Source organism: Pistacia vera, unplaced genomic scaffold, assembly GCF_008641045.1.
Source record: "Pistacia vera cultivar Batoury unplaced genomic scaffold, PisVer_v2 Contig136, whole genome shotgun sequence".
Lineage (NCBI taxonomy): Eukaryota > Viridiplantae > Streptophyta > Magnoliopsida > Sapindales > Anacardiaceae > Pistacia > Pistacia vera.
The window spans coordinates 215,735-235,406 of record NW_022195423.1 but is presented as its reverse complement, the minus strand read 5'-3'; the positions used below and the strand labels follow the sequence as shown (position 1 = coordinate 235,406).

General features: G+C 37.7%; 2 protein-coding genes across 4 annotated transcripts; both read left to right on the top strand.

Moving 5' to 3' along the window:
* The first annotated feature begins 1,374 nt into the window (after positions 1-1,374).
* On the top strand, positions 1,375-10,418 carry LOC116122593 (protein CELLULOSE SYNTHASE INTERACTIVE 1-like). Its single transcript, XM_031408425.1, has 7 exons — positions 1,375-1,546; positions 2,329-2,402; positions 3,088-6,142; positions 6,314-8,858; positions 9,041-9,495; positions 9,726-9,842; positions 9,939-10,418. Exons 2-7 carry the CDS (start codon positions 2,392-2,394, stop codon positions 10,077-10,079), a joined length of 6,324 nt encoding a protein of 2,107 aa, XP_031264285.1. The 5' UTR covers positions 1,375-1,546; positions 2,329-2,391; the 3' UTR covers positions 10,080-10,418.
* Positions 10,419-14,612: 4,194 nt separating this feature from the next.
* LOC116122652 (aspartic proteinase-like protein 1) lies at positions 14,613-19,352 on the top strand. 3 transcript variants are annotated; one of them, XM_031408479.1, is made up of 11 exons: positions 14,613-14,948; positions 15,905-16,043; positions 17,269-17,510; positions 17,624-17,851; positions 17,955-18,093; positions 18,174-18,244; positions 18,328-18,427; positions 18,568-18,628; positions 18,704-18,775; positions 18,855-19,126; positions 19,167-19,352. In XM_031408479.1, exons 1-10 carry the CDS (start codon positions 14,659-14,661, stop codon positions 19,094-19,096), a joined length of 1,584 nt encoding a protein of 527 aa, XP_031264339.1. In that variant the 5' UTR covers positions 14,613-14,658; the 3' UTR covers positions 19,097-19,126; positions 19,167-19,352. The 3 variants fall into 3 exon arrangements, with proteins under 3 accessions (XP_031264339.1, XP_031264338.1, XP_031264340.1); XM_031408478.1 differs by having other exon boundaries at positions 18,855-19,352; XM_031408480.1 differs by lacking the exon at positions 15,905-16,043 and having other exon boundaries at positions 14,804-14,948; positions 17,234-17,510; positions 18,855-19,352.
* The last annotated feature ends 320 nt before the right edge of the window (positions 19,353-19,672 follow it).

The window sequence follows — 19,672 nt, the reverse complement described above, 5'->3', positions numbered from 1 at the left end:
ATATAAGTATCGATTTCACAAAAATATATTTTCTAGATTCTAAGTAAATATCTTTTGCTAAAAAATGTGTTTTTTTAGTTGAAAAAATCCCATAGGTAAAATGTAAGAAAATCTGACATACGAATTAAGACAAACCCGAGTCCAACTAAACACAGTATCGGGGGATTCGAGATCTATAATATAGCTAAAATTTTAATTCATTAATAATAATATCGATGATATTATCAATCAATATTCTAATAATACATGATATTAGGATATTAAAAAAGTTTCCAAATTGAAGCCAAAACTAAGCTCAAGCCAAGCCAAGAAACGTAGGAGTGTCAAAGTCGAAGCTCTGAACTGTCGGTGGTCCTGTCAGTGTATGTGAAGCTGTGACCTCAAGCTTCTCTCTCTCTTTCTTCCGTAGTATCTATGGAAAAAGCATTTTAACGATACAAAAAATCATTAAAAATATATAAAAAACTCTCTCTTTTTCTCTCTCTAGTACTCACTTATTGATTCATTCATTCATTCATTCACTTGCCTTTTATTATCTTCTTCTTTACGAAATTCATAGATGCACTAACTCTACACTCCATCTCTCTCTCTCTCTCTCTCCATTGAAGGTGAGCTCAATCTGGCTTTACTATATCAAAGGTTAGCTCAATTGCATTGGTGGGTTGTGCTTGTTTTTGGAAATCTGAGGCCAAATTCTGATTCTTTTTAGCGTCACTACGTCAAAATTTTGCTCTTTGCGTTGATGGGTATTGCAATTTAGCTCATTTGGAATGATGGGTTGTTTTTGTTTCTGGGAAATCTGATATCAAATTTTGATCTTTATTTGTTTTAATGGATGCTGAATCTGTGTCACTACGTCAAAGTTTAGCTCATTTGCGTTGATGGGTTGTCTTTGTTTTGGGAAATCTGGGGTCAATATTTGATCTTTATTTCTTATAATGGTGCTGAGATTTGGTCATTGAGATTAGAGATTTTTGTTCATTCAGGTTTGATCTAGTGTTTTGTGTCTTAATTGTGTGGAGTTCAGTCAAATCTGACGTTTTTAGTTGCTTTGCTCTTCATTTGGTTCTGTTTGGGTAGTGGAAAAAATGGAGGAAAGTAGACGAATTTGATAAGAAAGTTGTGTCACGTTTCTGTTGAGTTGATAAGTGTTAGATTTTGTTGCTAATGGATGTGCTTAAGGCAGCGGATGATTGATCTACATTGTAGTGAGTTTTAGTTAATTGAGATTACTGCTTTGGTTATGATCAATTTGCAATTATTTCTATGAATCGAATTTGGTTTTTCATGTTTTGAAGTGGGTTTATATTCATTTGATCTACTTTTGCTTGATGTTGGGATCTTCAGTTCGGCTTATGTACTGTTGTTTCACAGGAGGTTTTGATGTTTTGACCGCCCGCGTTTGTGCTTGAACTTGGATCTGGAGAGGGGTGTTGTTTTGGATTGAATTTCTATCTGGGTATCTTGAAGTAAAGTAAAGCTGGCGACCACACTAGCTTGGAGGTTCACTGGCAGCAATGGCAATGGCCATGCTGCCAATGATGCGGTACTCTTCTGCTTAATGCTTATTGCAATTAGAATCTTGATAGTTTGTCAGTTTGTCTCAGTTGTAAGTGCTTAGTGGTGATATATTGGAATTCACATGCCACATGTGAACTTCATGTGGAACTAACTAACTGCGGCATGTTATAGATCTCATTTTGGCATCGGTGGTAGTTGGAATTCTTGTTCTTTGCTGGTTAATTCAGTTGTTTGTGTATACTACAATTTTGGCTAACGTTCTAATTTGGGTATATAATTCACTTACATTTTTTCTGACTGACAATTTTAAATAGAAGTTGTTGATGGTTGTCGGGTTTAACAAAGTAAAAACATCAAACTAGGAGTAAAAAAACTAATCTGATACCCTTTTGTTTTCTGAGCTTTCGTCAGATGCATCTTCTATAAACAAATGGATAAACTTTCACAGAAGTCTTTTCGACGACTTGGGTTTTTTTTTTTTTTGCATTAACTCTTACCTGTTTTCTTTCTTGTCTCAAAGTTCAAGTTTTGTCAGCCTTATTGTGGGGAATGTATCATGTTTGACCAAATTAGAATGGAATTGAAATTTCAAATATTTTGTTTTACGTCACTGTGTTGTGCTAGTTAACCTGCTCCGTCAAATCATGCTATGTTACCTTTACTTCATGCCTAATTCAGATGAAGAAAATATTGGAATGGGCTGGCTTGAAACTTAATATTTTACATAATTTGAATTTTGTGTTCAGCTATGATCAATTATGTGACTCCCTTTTTCTTTTTGGTGTTCTGTTGCACTCATAATTGCAGGATAAAAATGTAGATGCCAGACTTCAAGATTCAGAGCCCCCAACTCCACATTCAGTTATAAAGATGAGTCTGAGGTCAGTCTCTCTCTCTCTCTCTCTCTCTCTCTCTTTCTCTCTTTTTATTTATTTATTTATTTTTTTTCATGCAGAATTATCCTGGTGGGATAAGTATTATGTTCATGACCTGTAACCACTAAGCAGTGTTTGTAATTTCTGTAGTGGGTACATATAGTTCTCCTTGCTAAAAAGAAAAAGAGAAGAAAATGTACTTTGGGAAAACATTTTTGCTTGCAGTAGGATTGACAATAACCCTTAGGTGCCTTTGTTTTGAGAAAATTATCTTCACACTGTGGGTAGATTTTATGTGTGTATCTATCCCAGAGATGGTGTTTCTAGAAGCTCTATACATGATAGGAGCTAATTGGAGTGAGCAGCAATTCTTCTATAATGTTATCACCCTGATTATGGCTATGCTGAGTTATAAATGATATATCATATCTTGTATATGTCAATGTCAACCAATATGTTTGCTGGCCTCTTTCCATTGCTTTTTTTGTCACTTTAACTTATTTCATCCCCTTATTACTCGTGGTCATCTACTTTCTTGTCTTTAGTGGATCGACACTGGTTTATCATGGCTTGATCCAATACTCTTATTTGTATTTCCTTCTCCGAAAATGAGGTCAATAATGAGGGTAGCTTGCAGTGGTTTGCAGATGTAATTTTAACTGAAGTCTCTTGCATTCTTAATCCTTTGCAGAGATCGCAGTAGCAGCATGGAGGATCCGGATGGAACATTAGCGAGTGTTGCACAATGCATTGAGCAGTTGCGGCAGAGTTCTTCGGCTGTACAAGAGAAGGAATATAACTTGAAGCAGTTGCTAGAACTCATTGATACACGTGAGAATGCTTTTAGTGCTGTCGGATCTCACTCTCAAGCAGTTCCAGTACTTGTATCCCTTCTTCGATCAGGATCACTCGGAGTGAAGATACAGGCTGCTAATGTCTTAGGCTCTCTCTGTAAGGAGAATGAATTGAGGGTAAAAGTCTTACTTGGGGGATGCATTCCTCCATTGCTTGGTCTCCTCAAATCCAGCTCAGCAGAAGGTCAAATTGCTGCAGCAAAGACAATTTATGCTGTTTCTCAGGGTGGGGCAAAGGATCATGTTGGATCCAAAATTTTTTCAACTGAAGGAGTAGTGCCGGTGTTATGGGAGCAGCTTAAAAAGGGGCTCAAGACTGGAAATGTGGTTGATAGCTTACTAACAGGAGCATTAAAGAATCTCTCTAGCAGCACTGAGGGATTTTGGGCTGCAACAATACAAGCTGGCGGAGTGGATATACTTGTTAAGTTACTCACATCAGGACAGCCAGGCACTCAAGCTCACGTTTGCTTTCTTCTTGCATGTATGATGATGGAGGATGAATCTGTTTGCTCCAGGGTCTTAGCTGCAGAGGCTACAAAACAGCTCCTCAAGCTGTTAGGACCTGGTAATGAACCCCCTGTTAGAGCAGAAGCTGCAGGCGCTCTTAAGTCTCTCTCTGCCAAGTGTAAAGAGGCGAGGCGTGAAATAGCTGGTTCAAATGGTATTCCTGCTCTAATAAATGCCACAATAGCTCCTTCTAAAGAATTCATGCAAGGTGAACATGCCCAAGCCTTGCAGGAGAATGCAATGTGTGCTCTGGCAAACATTTCTGGTGGCTTGTCGAATGTCATCTCAAGTCTTGGCCAAAGCCTTGAATCATGCTCTTCACCTGCTCAGGTTGAGGACACATTAGGGGCTTTGGCTTCAGCTCTTATGATATATGACAGCATGGCTGAATCGACTAAAGCATCAGATCCTTCAATTGTTGAGCAGACTTTGGTCAACCAGTTCAAGCCGAAATTACCATTTCTTGTACAGGAGCGCACCATAGAAGCTCTAGCCAGTTTGTATGGGAATGCCTTACTCTCAGTTAAACTTACAAATTCTGAAGCAAAACGGTTACTTGTTGGTTTGATCACAATGGCAACCAATGAAGCTCAGGATGAGCTTGTAAAAGCTCTTCTCAAACTTTGCAATAATGAAGGTAGTCTATGGCGTGCTCTCCAAGGCCGTGAAGGGATTCAGCTGTTGATATCCCTTCTTGGACTTTCATCAGAACAGCAGCAAGAATGTTCAGTTGCACTGCTTTGCCTCTTATCTAACGAGAATGATGAAAGTAAATGGGCCATTACTGCTGCTGGTGGCATACCTCCACTTGTTCAAATTCTGGAGTCAGGTTCTGCAAAAGCCAAGGAAGACTCTGCAACCATTCTTAGGAATCTATGCAATCACAGTGAAGATATACGTGCTTGTGTTGAAAGTGCTGATGCTGTTCCTGCATTGTTATGGCTACTGAAAAATGGGAGTTCCAATGGGAAAGAAATCGCTGCAAAGACTTTAAACCACCTAATCCATAAATCTGATACAGCAACTATCAGCCAGCTCACTGCATTATTAACAAGTGATCAACCGGAATCCAAAGTTTATGTTTTAGATGCTCTTAGAAGTATGTTGTCTGTGGTTCCCTTCAATGATATATTGCGTGAAGGCAGTGCTTCAAATGATGCAGTTGACACAATGATTAAAATACTGAGCTCTACTAAAGAAGAGACTCAGGCTAAGTCGGCTTCAGCTTTTGCTGGGATTTTTGAAACTCGGAAGGACTTGCGTGAAAGTAGCATTGCTGTGAGAACTCTTTATTCTGTCATGAAGCTACTAAGCTTTGAGTCTGAAAGTGTCTTAGCAGAGGCTGCTCATTGCCTTTCTGCAATTTTTCTTTCAGTCAAGGAGAACCGGGAAGTAGCTGGTATTGCTCGAGATACATTGTCTCCCCTTGTTGTGCTTGCTAATTCTTCAGTTCTGGAAGTTGCAGAGCAGGCAACATGTGCTCTGGCAAATCTTATTTTAGATAATGAAGTTTCAGAGAAAGCTGTAGCTGAGGAAATCATTTTGCCGGCTACCAGGGTTTTGCGTGAAGGCACTGTTTCTGGAAAAACACATGCAGCTGCTGCAATTTCCCGTCTGCTACATTCGCGCCAAATTGATTCCACCATAACTGATTGTGTAAATCGTGCTGGAACTGTTCTTGCGTTGGTCTCTTTTCTTGAGTCTGCCAATGGTGGATCTGTTACCACATCAGAGGCTCTTGATGCACTTGCTATTCTGTCAAGGTCAGCAGGTGCTAGTGGGCATGTGAAACCTGCCTGGGCAGTTTTAGCTGAGTTTCCGAAAAGCATTACTCCAATAGTTTCTTCCATTGCTGAGGCAAGACCCTTGTTGCAGGATAAAGCCATTGAAATATTGTCACGACTTTGCCGAGATCAACCTGTAGTTTTAGGAGAAAAAGTTATCGATGCCTCTGGGTGTATCTCGTCAATTACTAAAAGAGTGATCAGTTCCACAAACTCAAAGGTCAAAATTGGGGGAGCTGCACTTCTTATATGTGCGGCAAAAGTTAATCACCAGAGAATGGTGGAGGATCTTAATCAATCAAACTCATGTCTTCATCTTATTCAATCACTCGTTGCAATGCTCAGCATTGTTGAGGCTTCAAGAGGTGAGGGTATTGATGAAGAAGACGCCATCAGCATCTGCAGGAATACTTCAGAGGAAGCCAGGAATGAGGAATCTGGGACAGGCACAGCAGTTATTTATGGTGCAAACTTAGCAATTTGGCTGCTATCTGTTATTGCTTGCCATGACGAAAAAAGCAAAACAACGATAATGGAGGCCGGAGCAGTGGAAGTTCTTACTGACAGGGTCTCACATTTGTTTTCACAGTATAGTCAGGTACCCCACTTTCTTCTTGCATACTAATTATTTAAAGCACGCTCAGTTGGAAAGAAAAAGATTTGCATGAATGCACTGTTGGCATTATCATGTTAATGCTATGGTGAAATTTATGTACCTGCTTATTGTGACTAAAATCAGGGTGTGCTCTTATTTTGGTAATGTATGCAGATTGATTATAAAGAAGATAGCAGCATTTGGATTTGTGCTTTACTGCTCGCCATTTTGCTTCAAGATAGAGATATCATACGAGCAAATGCAACCATGAAAGCCATTCCAGCACTTGCAAATTTGTTGAAGTCGGAGGAATTTGCAAACAGATATTTTGCTGCACAAGCAATTTGCAGCCTAGTTTGTAATGGTAGCAGGGGAACTCTTCTATCTGTTGCAAATTCTGGGGCAGCAGGTGGGCTTATTGCCTTACTTGGCTGTGCCGATGCTGATATACAAGACCTTCTGGAATTGTCAGAGGAGTTTGCTTTGGTGCAATATCCAGATCAAGTTGCTCTTGAGAGGCTGTTTAGAGTTGAAGATATTAGGGTTGGTGCTACTTCTCGAAAAGCAATACCTGCCCTTGTTGATCTACTCAAACCAATTCCAGATCGTCCTGGAGCACCTTTGCTGGCACTTGGCCTTCTTACTCAACTTGCTAAAGACTGTCCATCAAATAAGATTGTAATGGTAGAATCTGGGGCTCTGGAAGCACTTACAAAGTATCTTTCACTTGGCCCTCAAGATGCAACCGAGGAAGCTGCTACGGATCTGTTAGGGCTCCTATTCAGCAGTGCTGAAATTAGGAGACATGAATCTGCATTTGGTGCAGTCAGTCAACTTGTGGCTGTTTTACGTTTGGGTGGAAGAGCTGCAAGATATAGTGCTGCCAAAGCATTGGAAAGTCTATTTTCTGCTGACCATATCAGGAATGCAGAAACTGCACGGCAAGCTGTTCAACCCTTGGTTGAGATTCTTAATACTGGTTTGGAGAAAGAGCAGCATGCTGCTATTGCTGCATTGGTCAGGTTACTGAGTGAAAACCCATCAAGGGCCCTTGCAGTTGCAGATGTTGAAATGAACGCAGTTGATGTCCTTTGCCGGATCCTTTCATCTAATTGTTCAATGGAGCTGAAGGGGGATGCTGCTGAGCTATGTGGTGTTCTTTTTGGAAATACAAGAATTAGGTCAACATTGGCTGCAGCACGATGTGTTGAGCCTCTTGTCTCTCTTCTTGTAACTGAGTTCAGTCCTGCTCAGCATTCAGTTGTCCGTGCACTAGATAAACTTGTGGACGATGAGCAACTCGCAGAATTAGTTGCTGCACATGGAGCTGTTATTCCTCTTGTTGGCCTTCTCTATGGTAAAAACTACATGCTTCATGAGGCCATTTCTAGAGCTCTTGTGAAGCTAGGGAAGGATAGACCTGGTTGTAAAATGGAAATGGTGAAAGCTGGTGTAATTGAAAGTGTACTTGATATCCTTCACGAAGCTCCAGATTTCCTCTGTGCTGCATTTTCCGAATTGCTCCGAATATTAACCAATAATGCAGGCATTGCTAAGGGACCATCTGCTGCAAAAGTGGTTGAGCCTCTTTTCTTGTTGCTTACTAGACCAGAATTTGGGCCTGATGGACAGCACAGTGCATTGCAGGTTCTTGTTAATATTCTGGAACATCCGCAGTGTCGGGCTGATTATTCACTGACCTCTCACCAAGCTATTGAGCCTCTTATCCCCTTGCTTGATTCTCCAGCTCCAGCAGTGCAGCAGTTGGCTGCTGAGCTTCTGTCACATCTACTGTTGGAAGAACATCTTCAGAAGGATCCAGTAACACAGCAAGTAATTGGTCCTCTCATTCGGGTTCTTGGTTCTGGCATACACATTTTGCAGCAGAGAGCGGTAAAGGCTCTTGTAAGTATTGCACTAACATGGCCGAATGAAATTGCAAAAGAGGGTGGTGTCAATGAGCTGTCCAAAATAATATTGCAAGCTGATCCATCACTTCCTCACGCCTTGTGGGAATCTGCTGCTTCTGTTTTATCCAGTATTTTGCAATTTAGTTCTGAATATTACTTGGAAGTGCCTATTGCGGTGTTGGTAAGGCTGCTCCGTTCTGGCTCAGAGGGCACAGTTTTCGGTTCATTGAATGCTCTTCTAGTGTTGGAAAGTGATGATGGAACCAGTGCCGAAGCAATGGCTGAAAGTGGTGCCATAGAAGCTTTGCTAGAACTTCTCCGATCTCATCAGTGTGAGGAAACATCTGCAAGGCTGCTGGAAGTATTACTTAACAATGTGAAGATCAGAGAATCAAAAGCTACAAAATCTGCAATTTTACCACTATCCCAATACCTCTTGGATCCACAAACTCAAGCTCAGCAAGCAAGGTTATTGGCGACCTTGGCTCTTGGTGATCTATTTCAAAACGAGAGCCTTGCTCGAAGTGCTGATGCAGTTTCAGCTTGCCGTGCACTAGTCAACGTTCTTGAAGAGCAACCTACAGAAGAAATGAAAGTGGTGGCTATATGTGCTTTGCAAAACCTTGTCATGTACAGCCGATCCAATAAGAGAGCAGTGGCAGAGGCTGGAGGTGTTCAGGTTGTATTGGATTTGATCGGTTCAAGTGATCCAGATACATCTGTTCAGGCTGCAATGTTCGTAAAGCTTCTCTTTTCGAATCATACCATTCAGGAATATGCTTCCAGTGAAACAGTCAGAGCTATAACCGGTACGATCTCTTAACTCTCAAGAGTCTACAGATACCCGACACTTGGTTTCTCAAATTCTATTTTACCAGCCTACTTTTGGTTCATTGTCATTTCAGCATGTGTGGTAGTCTTCACTGTCATAAAGTTTTAGAAGTTCCTCTTTTGAAAATTTTTTTATACTTTTTTTTATCGTACAATACAGCTGCTATTGAAAAGGAATTATGGGCAACCGGAACTGTGAATGAGGAGTATCTAAAAGCTCTAAATTCTTTATTCAGCAACTTTCCACGTCTGAGAGCCACTGAACCGGCGACATTGAGTATAACCCATTTGGTTACCGCACTCAAGACTGGTTCAGAGGCAACTCAAGAAGCTGCCTTGGATGCACTTTTTCTTCTCAGACAAGCTTGGTCAGCATGCCCCGCTGAAGTTTCAAAAGCTCAATCAGTTGCTGCTGCTGATGCAATCCCCTTGCTTCAATACTTAATCCAGTCTGGTCCACCTAGATTCCAGGAGAAGGCCGAATTTCTGCTTCAGTGTTTGCCAGGAACATTAGTTGTTATAATCAAGCGTGGCAACAATATGAAGCAGTCAGTCGGAAACCCCAGCGTATTCTGCAAGCTTACCCTTGGCAATACTCCACCTAGGCAAACCAAGGTAAGTTATTATATGCTTCCATTTACCTTTCTGTAATGCTCAATATATCCAAAAATACACTTTCACTTTCAGACTACCACCCCAGTTGCATACTGAACCAAATGAACAAGACTTTATGGCGGTCAAGTGGTTGTCACGTTAAAAATCATTTGAACACACGTTACATCTTATTGCTTCTTTCATTTTCGGGTCCTAATCTTTATGATCTTGCTGTTTCATGAACTTGCCAGATTGTGTCAACTGGTCCTAATCCTGAGTGGGATGAGAGCTTTGCATGGTCCTTTGAGAGTCCTCCGAAAGGCCAGAAACTTCACATCTCTTGCAAGAACAAGAGTAAAATGGGAAAGGTAATTGAACCGGAAAGACTAAAACTAAAAATTCAGTTCTCCACATTCTTATTCATATTTTACTAAACTCAACCTTACTTTTGATTTTGACAACAGAGTTCTTTTGGTAAAGTAACCATCCAAATCGACCGAGTAGTGATGCTCGGAGCCGTTGCCGGCGAATACACACTATTGCCGGAAAGCAAGAGCGGCCCATCCCGGAATCTGGAAATAGAATTCCAATGGTCCAATAAGTAATAACCCAATACAGAAGTAATTATCGTCGCTGCAAATTTAATCTTGTAGGTGAAAAATATGGTCAAGTAGAGAATTCTTTTAAACTTTTTCGTTGCTTGTTTGATCCAACATTTCACTTATTTATTAGTGTATATAGCATTGCAGAGATTTTAATTTTTGTTATTAGTCTTGAAAATAGCCATTTCTATTGTATTCTTTTTGTAACTTGATGTTCTTACATTTGATGAACAAGAAGAATATTTGAGGTTTCTTAGTAATATTTGCACTGAATTTGTGTGCTGGTCAATGTGAAAGTAAAAATAAGGATACCGCTTCTGGTTTTGTTTTTGTGGTAGTAAATTGCAAGTTTGAAAAGATTGTTGACTAATTTGAGAAGTTGCAATATTTTGTTTCTTGTGTTAAGTATTTTATATTTATTGTACATTTGGAAGTATTTTCAAGTAGTGAAAAAATGTTTTTTTTTTTTTTTAATTACTTATTTTGTAGTTTTTGTTTAAATGTTTGAAACATTTTTTTATTGATAATCCAAAAATCCTTGATCTTGCATTGTGAAAGTTCGAATTGGAGTCTCATCGAACCTTACAATCTCTTGAAAACGAGAAATAATGACCCAAATCTTGTGAAAATAAACTAAGGATTTTGGGGGTAAAAGATACTTTTTAAAAAATCTAAAATAGTTTTCTTAAAATACTAATTGTCAAATAAAATATTTTAATAAACCATTTATTATTTTACAACTATTAAAACATTTGTATATAAAACTAAAATATAGTATCGATATTCAATAATATTTAAATTCAATTTTAATTATGGTAATAACCCTTTTTAAAGATGAAAATTCTCATTTATTTTTTTTACTCTGAGGTTTGGTTAAATTTTAAATAGTCTTGGTTTGCAAAAATAGCAAGGACTTATAGCGAAAAAATTCTAATAAATTTAACCACTTGGCTTGCCGCTTGTGGTCGGATGGTAAGACTTTAGGTTATTCAGAAGTCTTGTATTCGAGTCTTACTAGGTAACTACTTATTACATTTGTGATTTACCTGTCTATTAAGCTTTTAAGGTGTTAAATATATCTCGAAAATTAGTTAAGGTACACACATTTTGGCCCGGACACCTGGTCACCAAAAAAAAAAAAAAAAAAAAAAAAAAGGGTCTATTTAAATGAATTTCTATCTATTTTCCAAATTTGGTAAAGATATTTTCAAGTAAAAACACTTTAAGAAAAGCACTTTCAGCTCTTTTATGTGTGGCCTTTTCCATATAGCACAATATCTTTTGGTCCATTATTGCAATTCCCTTTTATAGATTATCTGGTTTGTCCTGACTTGGGCGGGCCCATTGCTGGCCCAGTAGGCCGTCTCGGGCCACTAAACGGGCGGCTCTTGTTTGACCATTCGGCCACATCACATGGGTATCTTTCACTTTTTCTTTGGACCAAACCCCACAATTCCCAATTTACCCTCCGTCGTTTTATCGGATTTTTTCCTTATCTGAACTTTTATTACCTACAAAAATTGATTAATTATTAATAATATGTTATAAAGAAAATAATCTTGGGTATAGAAAAATGAAAATAAATACATGTCATAGAATTTATAAAAGTTTAAATTTCAATTCTTATTTTATTATTTCGATTTATTATTGATAATGTAATGTTTGTCTTTCTGTCATACATTGTTCATAAATCTAATATTTGGCTACATTTGGCACATTATTTTTACCTATATTTCCAATCATATTCCAAAAATATTGTTTGTTTTGTTATTTGAGAAATATTATATTTTTTAATTACTTTTAGACCCCTTAAATTTATTAATTTCATAAATACCCTTAGAAAAAAGTTTAAAAATTAACAAAAATACCCTCACCCACCCATACTTGTCAGATTCTGACAACCACTATCGGGGGTAGCTGGAATCCATCACAAAAGCCTATAAACGACCAGAACTGGTCGGTAATTCACCGATCTGGACTTTTTCGCCCGTCAACGGCCATATCTGGTTGTAGATCTGGTCTTTTTCGATCAGATCCATGGTGGATCTGGCTGGAAAAGGCCATATCGATGCCCTACCCGCCAGATCCGATCAGTCTGCGTTGTAACGCCATTTTTCGGCCAGATTCCAACGATAGTGGTCGGAATCTGGCACTGTGGGTGGGTGGGGGTGTTCTTGTCATTTTACAAAAAATTTATATATTGGGGTGTTTAGTTAAATTAGCAAACCTAGAGAGTTTTTTTTTGTAAATTTTTAAATTTTACCTCGTAATACTTCCATATTCAACTACCCAATATTATTCCTAGGGGTGTTCAGTTCTGGGTACCCTGCACTTTTTTAAGGAATTGGAACCGACGGTTCCTTGAAATTTAGAACCAGAACCGGAACCGACGGTTCCGGTTCCTAGGTACCCAGAACCAGAACCTGTAACAACGGTTTCGGTTCCAGTTCTGGGTACCTTGTATAATTACATGCCCCCCAAAAGTTTTTAAAATAGTAAAAAAACCTTAAAAACTTACAAATACCCCCCCACTTGGCACTTGTTAACAAAAATAAAATTACAAATTATAAATTCAAAATTCAAAATTCAAAATTACAAACTCCATTACTTTGTGAAGATAGATTCTCAAAAGTCAAACCAACGTACTTTAAATGTTATGAAATATAAATATAATGTATTCACATTATTTTTTCTACAAAAGTTTTTATTAACCCCCCTAATCTTTAATTTTATTTTATATTAGTCTCGGTTCCTGGTTCCTGGTTACTGGTTCTGGTTCTGGTTCCTAACTATAGGAACCGGAATCGAAACCGCATAATAACGGTTCAAAAAATTTGAAACCGGAACCTACCCATTGACGACTGGTTCTGGGTAGGAGCCGGAATGAAACCCAAGGTATCCACCGGTTTCGATTCCAACCGGTTCTTTTGAACACCTCTAAATTTATTCCCAAAATCATATCCAAAATAATAAAACAAATGGACCCTATACTTTCCAAATCTCAATTTTATTTTGTTCACCTTATTTGTTAACAAGGGTATCACTCAAATTATTTATTTTGATTATCTATTTAAGAGACATAGCATATTCTTTTTTCAAATAAAAGGGTTTTTATCAATTATAAAAGGGTTTTTATCATCGATTGAAATTTCTTACTTCATGAACTCAATAAAATTTCCTTTCTCGTAAAGGCTTAGTTATCATATTTTGGTGACTAATATATCGTTTACTTCCTTTTGATAAGAGGGGAAAAAACATGTTGTCTTTGGCCACATGTTTTTGTTGTTTCCATAAATTCGTCATTTAAATATTTCAGAAAACACATATAAAATATTTTTTAAAGTATTTCCATTCTTTTAGAAAAAAACCACCCAAAAAACAGTCTCAAATATTCAAAATATATTTAATTTTTTTTAATGGAATATTCATTTATGAGTTTAATTTATAATAAGCACTTTCAAATAAAAATATTTTCCATCAATATAAATGATATGTTGGTCATTAGTAAGTACTACAGACCCTTTACTGTAATTTCAAAAGTTCGACATGGGCCCACTTTCAGACAAGACATCCTTCGCCAATCAAAGCACTTTGTTTTCTCTGATACGTAAAGTAACCGGGACCACTACGTGGCAAAGTTTCAACGAACCTCATAATTAAATTTTCAGATAATTTCACTTAAATCTCTAATGTTTGTAAGACTCTAAAGCAGTCCTTATAGATTTAAAAGCCATCACAAAAGCTCCTAATATTTTTAACTATTAGTTGAAATATAACATTGCCCCTCGAAAGGTAGCCTAAAAGGGAGGATCTCAAGGGTATAGAAGTAAATTTACCCTTATTAGACTACTTAGCTGTCGAGGGTTTGGGTTTGTTTTAAGTAGACACGAAGCATCTCTTATTATGAGTTTAAAATTAGTTCTAAATCGAATTTGGTATAAAATTTTGTCACGCTTAGATATGTGAATTATGTATCACTATTCAAAGTTGATGGAATTTTTTTTTTTTTGTAACCTACGTGTTCGGACTAGCTTATACGTACCTCAACTAATTTTGAGATCTATTAGATACCCTACAAGATAAATGATTAGATAAACTATAATATTATTGTGATAAGTGACCCTAAAATTTGAACATAAAAACCCAAAGAAACGAGTAAGTCTCTTTTATTGTCAGACCAACTCTTTTTACATAAATTTTAAATTGTTGAATTAATATATTTCAAGTGATTGATATTCAACGTAACATACATAATTAATTGTGTAAATAAAATGTATTTTACATATAATCTAAACATTCGAATTATATTGGTACTGATAACTCATATTTCATATCATACTTTATGTTTTCCCACAATACCACCTCTATTTTTTTACGCACTTTAAAATTTAAAGTAAAGTTGAGGGACCTTAAAAATATTATCCCTTAAACTCAAATCAGATAAATACTAAACAATTAAAAGTTTTCATTTCGCACCTCCACCTCCACCTGCACCTTCTTCACCTTCACTCGCTTCTCTCTTCTTCCAAGTTCCACCATCACTTGCACCTCCAAAACGACACCGCCTCGCTGCCTTTCAGCCATGAAGAGCGGATCTCTGCTGATATACTACGTGATAGTGGCTTCTTTGGTCGGTAGCGGAGTCGCGAAAACGACGACGTATTCGACTCGACTGATTCACAGATTCTCGGAGGAAGTTAAGGCTAGAAATGGAAATGTGACGACGTGGCCGGTGAAGAGGAGCTTTGAGTACTACCAGTTGCTCCTCAGTAGTGATTTCCAGAAGCAGAAGATGAAGCTCGTTCCGAAGTTTCAGCATCTTTTTCCTTCTCAAGGCAGCAAAACGATGTCGCTTGGAAATGACTTCGGCTGGTATGCTCTTTTCTTTTTCCTTCTAAGTTTTGAAAATTCTCTATGTGTTGCCGGTAAGGTTACCAAAGTTCATTTTTTCTTAACCAGTAACGTTTATCGTGCTTAGCAATGCACTTTTTCTTTTTTGTATATATTTTTTTTAATTCTGTGCTGAAGACTAACTGTATTACCGGTAACGTGCTGAATCTTTTTAATCAATTTATAAAGAGAATCAGTAACGTTATCGAACTCCTGGTATTGTTATTAGAGCCGGTAAGATAAATTTTAATTATTTTTTAATAGTTTGTCTCTGAAAATAACTATGTTACCGGTAATGTTACTGGCATTCAACCGGATTACCGTGATGTATATTTTTGTAGGGTTAGACTGTGGGACTGAGGTAATGTTACTTTGTTATGAGTCTTGAATTTTCACCTTAGAATTTAGGGTGGCAATCCGAAGATCACGGTGGGTAACATTATTGTCGGTAATGCTATGATCCTGGTCCAGTATTGTTATTGAGAGTCTCTTGGAGTTGCAATCCTGTAATGTTATTCCTAATATGGGTTACTGATACGGTACTGGGTTACTGGGCCAGCAAGAGAGCCATTATCACTGATATGAAAGGGCTTTTTTAGGGGCTTAACTACCATACCTGCCTTTGGATCATGGTCCAAGGGTTCATAGTCAACCCTTGTACCATGATACAATGGCTGGTATAGCGTTACCCTAGCAAGTTTAGCTATATCCTTTGTTAATTTACAGGGGTTGTAGCAGTTCCTGTAACATTACCAGATACTCATAACATTTAGCAATTAACATTTCACAGGTATTCATTGCATGACGTAAATGTGATGATTAATTAATGTTTATAGCTCGTTTTGGTTTTGGTAATGTTATTGATATGTTGCCCTTACCGGATGCATTTGTAGTGGGACTGTGTATACTGTTGATTGATGATGGGTGAACTGTTGTAGGTTACATTATGCTTGGATTGATATAGGGACACCGAATGTTTCGTTTCTAGTTGCATTGGATGCGGGGAGTGATCTACTTTGGGTTCCCTGTGATTGCGTACAATGCGCTCCTCTGTCTGCAAGTTACTATAATAGTCTGGTAGGCCAACCTCAGCCACCTTTCTTTGCTTGTGTTTTCAAACAATGTTTTTGCTTCTTTAATAATTGTTTTGTTTGAAAGATATTTGCTTTTCTGCCTATCAGTTGTTAATGGTTCTCCTTTTGGGAACATTTGGCCCCCCCTTTTGAAATCAAATGGGAAATTGGAATTTTATAATGTAAAAGTCATATATTCCTTTTCTTTATGGGATAAAAAATGGGTTTAAGTAAAGTTTTTATAAGAAGGAAAAGAGTTTGTGTGTGTCCGTTTGTAGTTTGCGACTGAGTTTATGAAATGGAACTCAATTATTGAAATGATAATGAATGAGCCATGTGGAAGACAATATGAAATTGATTAATTACTGTGGTTTAAGCTTTCTGTGAGAGCAAATTCCTTTGGATTATAAAAAACATGATGAGGGGAGTTGATTGGTCAGAAAACAAGGATACCTGTAAAACCAAGCTTAATTTTTATGGGGTGATGTTAAGAACTTATGGGTAAAAAGAAGTCCTTTTTTTTTCCTGTATTGTCTATTCATGGTACTCTTTACATTGAGCCAGTTCAACTAAATTGGAGCATAGAAGTATAAAGATCTAGTCGTCAACTACAACTGATGATGTGAAATGTAATAATTATTGGGGACATCTACTAACTTGCTCTTAAGAGTGGTAGATTAGGAACATTATATTAGTTTTCCATTGAAAATGTGAAATGGCCTTCATTTGGTGATCATTCTTAACATAAGTCAAGCTTAAATGCAGCAATTATAAGCTTCTTGAGTGAACACAGAAACGACTATTCCTTGGGTGACCTAGGCTTCTAAGTTGTGCCACTTGAGCTTCAATTTTTTTGTTGTGCCTTGTTGCGATTTAAGTTTCAATAGCATTGAATTTCAGTCCTTAAGAAGTGACACAAAAGGCGTTGTAACTTATATGCTTGCGGTTTTTTTCTCAGTTTTGAATAAGTGCTTGATGCTGATATATTAACAATTTCATAATTTGTTTCATGATAAAAATTAGCTAGTCAAAATCACCTTTTTTAACAGAGTCCCACTCACCACACTGGAGGGTGGGGATGGAGGAACAAATGAGCCTTTCAGATGCATCTAATGACCTTATTGTATGAATGGAGAATGTCAGATGCTTTTAATTAACATTTTTAGCACTTATTTTTAGATGATTGATTGGTAGGTGCTCCTTCCTGTTTGGGGGCATCTATTATGCAGGATAGAGATCTAAGTGAGTACAGTCTTTCTGGTTCAAGCACAAGCAAGAACCTATCCTGCAGCCACCAGTTATGTGACCTGGGACCAAACTGCAAAAATCCTGAGCAGCCATGCCCTTACACTATCAACTACTACACAGAAAATACCTCAAGTTCTGGATTGCTTGTTGAGGACTTGTTACATCTTGCATCTGGCGGTGACAATTTAGTAAACAAATCTGTGCAGGCTTCTGTCATAATAGGGTGTGCATTACTGATCATTCCCTGGAATACTAAATATATTTATTTGTTGCATGAACAAGTATCTATAGTTTTTTCTGACTAAAATTTCGTTGTTGCCTGTTCTCTAAGTACAGTTGTGGTATGAAGCAGAGTGGCGGTTACTTGGATGGGGTTGCCCCTGATGGTCTGATGGGGTTGGGGCTTGGGGAAGTTTCAGTTCCGAGTCTGCTTGCAAAAGCAGGATTGATTCGAAACTCCTTTTCAATGTGCTTTGATGAGGATGATTCTGGAAGAATCTTTTTTGGGGATCAAGGACCAGCAACCCAACAATCTACCGCATTCCTGTCCACAAATGGAAAATAGTATGTATCATCTATGCAGTTTGATAAAATTACTGTTTCTGTCTCAGTTAATGTTCCCTTCTTCAAGAGTTTTGTACCTTATAGATGTTAAAATCTGATTCAGCATTACCTACACCGTTGGAGTTGAGGACTGCTGTATTGAAAGTTCTTGTCTCAAGCAGACAAGCTTCACAGCTCTTCTTGATAGTGGGTCATCATTTACATTTCTTCCTAATGAAGTTTTTGAAAGAGTTGCCCAGGAGGTACCCCCATTGAGATTTAACTTCATACATAATAATGGTTTTATTGTTTATCTGTCTAATGTAAATGTCATTTTTGATAGTTTGACAGACAAATAAATGCTACAATCTCTAGCTTTGAAGGTTATCCTTGGAAATATTGCTACAAGTCCAGGTAGTTGGCATGAACTTACAAATTTTAACTGCTTCTCTCGGTTTTGTGCTAATACGCACTTTCATTTTCCTTCTGTGAAACAGTTTGCAGGAGCCACCCAAGGTTCCTTTGGTTAAACTCAGATTTCCACAGAACAACAGCTTTGTGGTCCATAATCCTGTTTTCATGATCTATGGCATTCAGGTGGGTAGTCTTCTAACATTTATAGAATTTTTGAAGTACTGGTTTTGAAATTAGTTTAATTTGCCATTTTCATCGTGCCCAGAGTTAACCTTATTACTGGTTTATATGAAAACTAAACATGGTGGAATCTTTTATTGCAGGGACCTATTGGATTTTGTTTAGCCATTCAGCCAACGGATGGAGATATTGGGACAATTGGACGTAAGTATCAATCCTGCTGTTCATTTCTACTCTTGTACTCTCCATGTAACTCATCCTGGAAACAAATTTCTGCAGAGAACTTCATGACAGGTTACCGAGTAGTGTTTGATCGGGAAAATTTGAAGTTTGGTTGGTCGCATTCTGATTGTGAGTGGCTTGTAAAATTTTTAGCTTGTCTTTGGTGATCAACAATTTTAGTTCTCAATCTTATACTGTTCATGTTCAGGTCAAGATCTCAGCGATAGTAAGAACTTGCCCCTGACACCAAATGGTGCACCCTCTAATCCTTTGCCTACAAATGAACAGCAAACAACACCCGGTGGGGCTGCAGCTGCTCCAGCTCTGGCAGGAAGAGCATCACCCTCAAAACCGTCAACTGCCCCATCTGAACTCATTTCATCCCGGTATTGTTTGTTAAACTTGCTGGCATCCCTGCTTTTGTTGCGTCTACTTGTTTCAACTTCCTAATGCAAGTTTCAAACACCTTTAATATATGAAATTTCACTAATGCAAGTTTCAAACACCTTTAATATATGAAATTTCACTACCCATTTAGTCTTTCATGTACATCTAGGTGTTCTTGTTCCTTTTTCTTTTTTGTTTTCACGTCATATATATGAACATGAAACAGTGCCATTTTTCGCTCTTTCTAGGCCATTGGATTGCTTTGAGCATGTAGGATATGAACCAGAATTCCTTTATATATATATATATATAGTTTAATTTGCCTTACACTTTCATGTATGACAATTTTTGTTGTTGCTAATCTATTTCATCCATGCACCTATTATTCGTTGATTGTTATCCCTTGTTTTGCAAAGTTCAGTTCACCATAGAAAACTGTAAAGTAACCATTTCACCTGAAAGCTTAAACTGAAATCATCTAACACTAGAAATAAGACTGGAACAAACATATTAGATAGACAAACAAGGTTAGACACTATTATTAAGCACTCCACATTTCTAAACGTCCATGTATATATTTCCACAATACATATAGACGAAAACTCTCTGGTGCAGACGTGTTAAAAGTTTTTTACATGC